The 1,633-nt window shown below is 38.3% G+C and overlaps 1 protein-coding gene across 1 annotated transcript; it reads right to left on the bottom strand.

The window, feature by feature from the left end:
- Positions 1–234: 234 nt before the first annotated feature.
- Positions 235–1,090, bottom strand: LOC118837266 (L-lactate dehydrogenase A chain-like). The gene is made up of 2 exons (XM_036744175.1): positions 754–1,090; positions 235–653 (listed from the first exon to the last, which is right to left on the bottom strand). Exons 1-2 carry the CDS (start codon positions 1,088–1,090, stop codon positions 235–237), a joined length of 756 nt encoding a protein of 251 aa, XP_036600070.1.
- Between the last annotated feature and the right edge of the window lie 543 nt (positions 1,091–1,633).

Genomic DNA, 1,633 nt, shown 5'->3' with positions numbered 1-1,633 from the left:
GAGGAAGGATTTGACCTATTTGAAAAGGGCATCATATATCACCCTTTAACCTCTGTCATGTTCTCTTGATGGCAGTACGTTAAAAGTCTTTAAAATTATAGATCTTTCTGGATTCCCCAAAGAGTATCTCTGGCTCTTCTTTAAACAGCTCTCCTCCTCCAGATCCAGGTTTACCTTCACTACATCTGAAATGCCATTCTGCCCCAACACACATGGGACACCAAGGAAGACGTCCTAATTAATGCCATATAGGCTTTTAATCATGGTGGAAATTGGATATGCTCTCCTAAGATTCTTCATGAAGCTTTCTGTGAGATCTGCCACAGAGAAGCCAATGGCCCAGGAAGTGTAGACCTTCAGCTTGATCACTTCAAAAGCATTTTCAACCACCTGTTTATGAACATCTTTCCAATTCTTTGAATCAGCATCAGTTCCCAAAGCAGGATAAATATTCTTCAGAGATACACCTACAACATTCACACCACTCTTCACAGGAACACTGGAGTCTCCATGTTCCCCAAGGACCCATTCATGACAACTTGAAGAATGAACACCAAATATCTCCCCAATTAGGTAATGGAAATGGGCAGGATCCAGATTGCAACCACTACCAACAACACATTTTTTGGAAAGCCACTTAGCTTCCAGGCCACCTATGTCAAAATATCCATTGGATTAGAAACAATAATCAAATTGAAATTAGGGTTGTATTTAACAATATTGGCATGATGAGTTTAAAGATATTCACATTACACTGGACCAAATTAAGACAACTTGCTCTCTCCTGTTGATGATCCCCAGCTGTAACAGCAACTAGCTTTGAGTTGACAGTCACACTATATTGGTTTCCAGAAACAATCTCTGGTATTTTGAGGAAAAGATTGCCATGTTGGAGATCCATCATCTCTCCCTTTAGTTTATCTTTTATTACATCAACTAGAGCAAGTTCATCAGCCAAATCCTTTGTTAAGATACTGATGGCACATGACATGACAACTGCACCAACCCCAACAACAGTGATCTTGTTACAGGGAACCTGGTCTTCCTTTAGGTTGTTCACAATCAGCTGATCTTTTATGGTGGATGCCATTTAGGAGGATATTGAGGTTGCTGGTCAGTTGGCAAAAGTTCTGAGTTGGATTTGAGACTGTTACACCCAGACTTGCACGTGAAGAATAATTTTACTTTAAATATATAACTGAAACACAGAGTCCGAGGTTCATTAGATCAGTTGACAAGGCATCTTGAAGCAGTGGAAAGATTATTAGACTGGGAGGCAGAAGACTTAAATGTAAAATCAGTCTTACCCATTTAGTAGCTGAATGACGTCAAGTAAATTACTATATTGTTCTGAAATTCAGTTTCCTAACTTATAAAAAAGGAAAAAAAAGTGCTCTAACTCACAAGATTGTTGTGAGAATAAAGGAGATGATTTCTATGAAAGCACCTTTAAAAAATGTGAGACATTATGTAAACATAAGGTATTAATGTAACCACTGTTTTGGGCTGCCATATCATTGTAGGAAAACTAAAGTCATAAATTCAATCTCCGTCTTTGCCAGTTATTTCCTTTTTTTAAATTTATACCATCCTCACTGCAATTTGTTCTACTCCATAACCTCATTGTGGCATG

This window comes from Trichosurus vulpecula, chromosome 2, assembly GCF_011100635.1.
Source record: "Trichosurus vulpecula isolate mTriVul1 chromosome 2, mTriVul1.pri, whole genome shotgun sequence".
Taxonomy (NCBI): Eukaryota; Metazoa; Chordata; class Mammalia; order Diprotodontia; family Phalangeridae; genus Trichosurus; species Trichosurus vulpecula.
The sequence above is the reverse complement of the archived record's forward strand: the minus strand, read 5'-3'. Positions and strand labels throughout refer to the sequence as shown.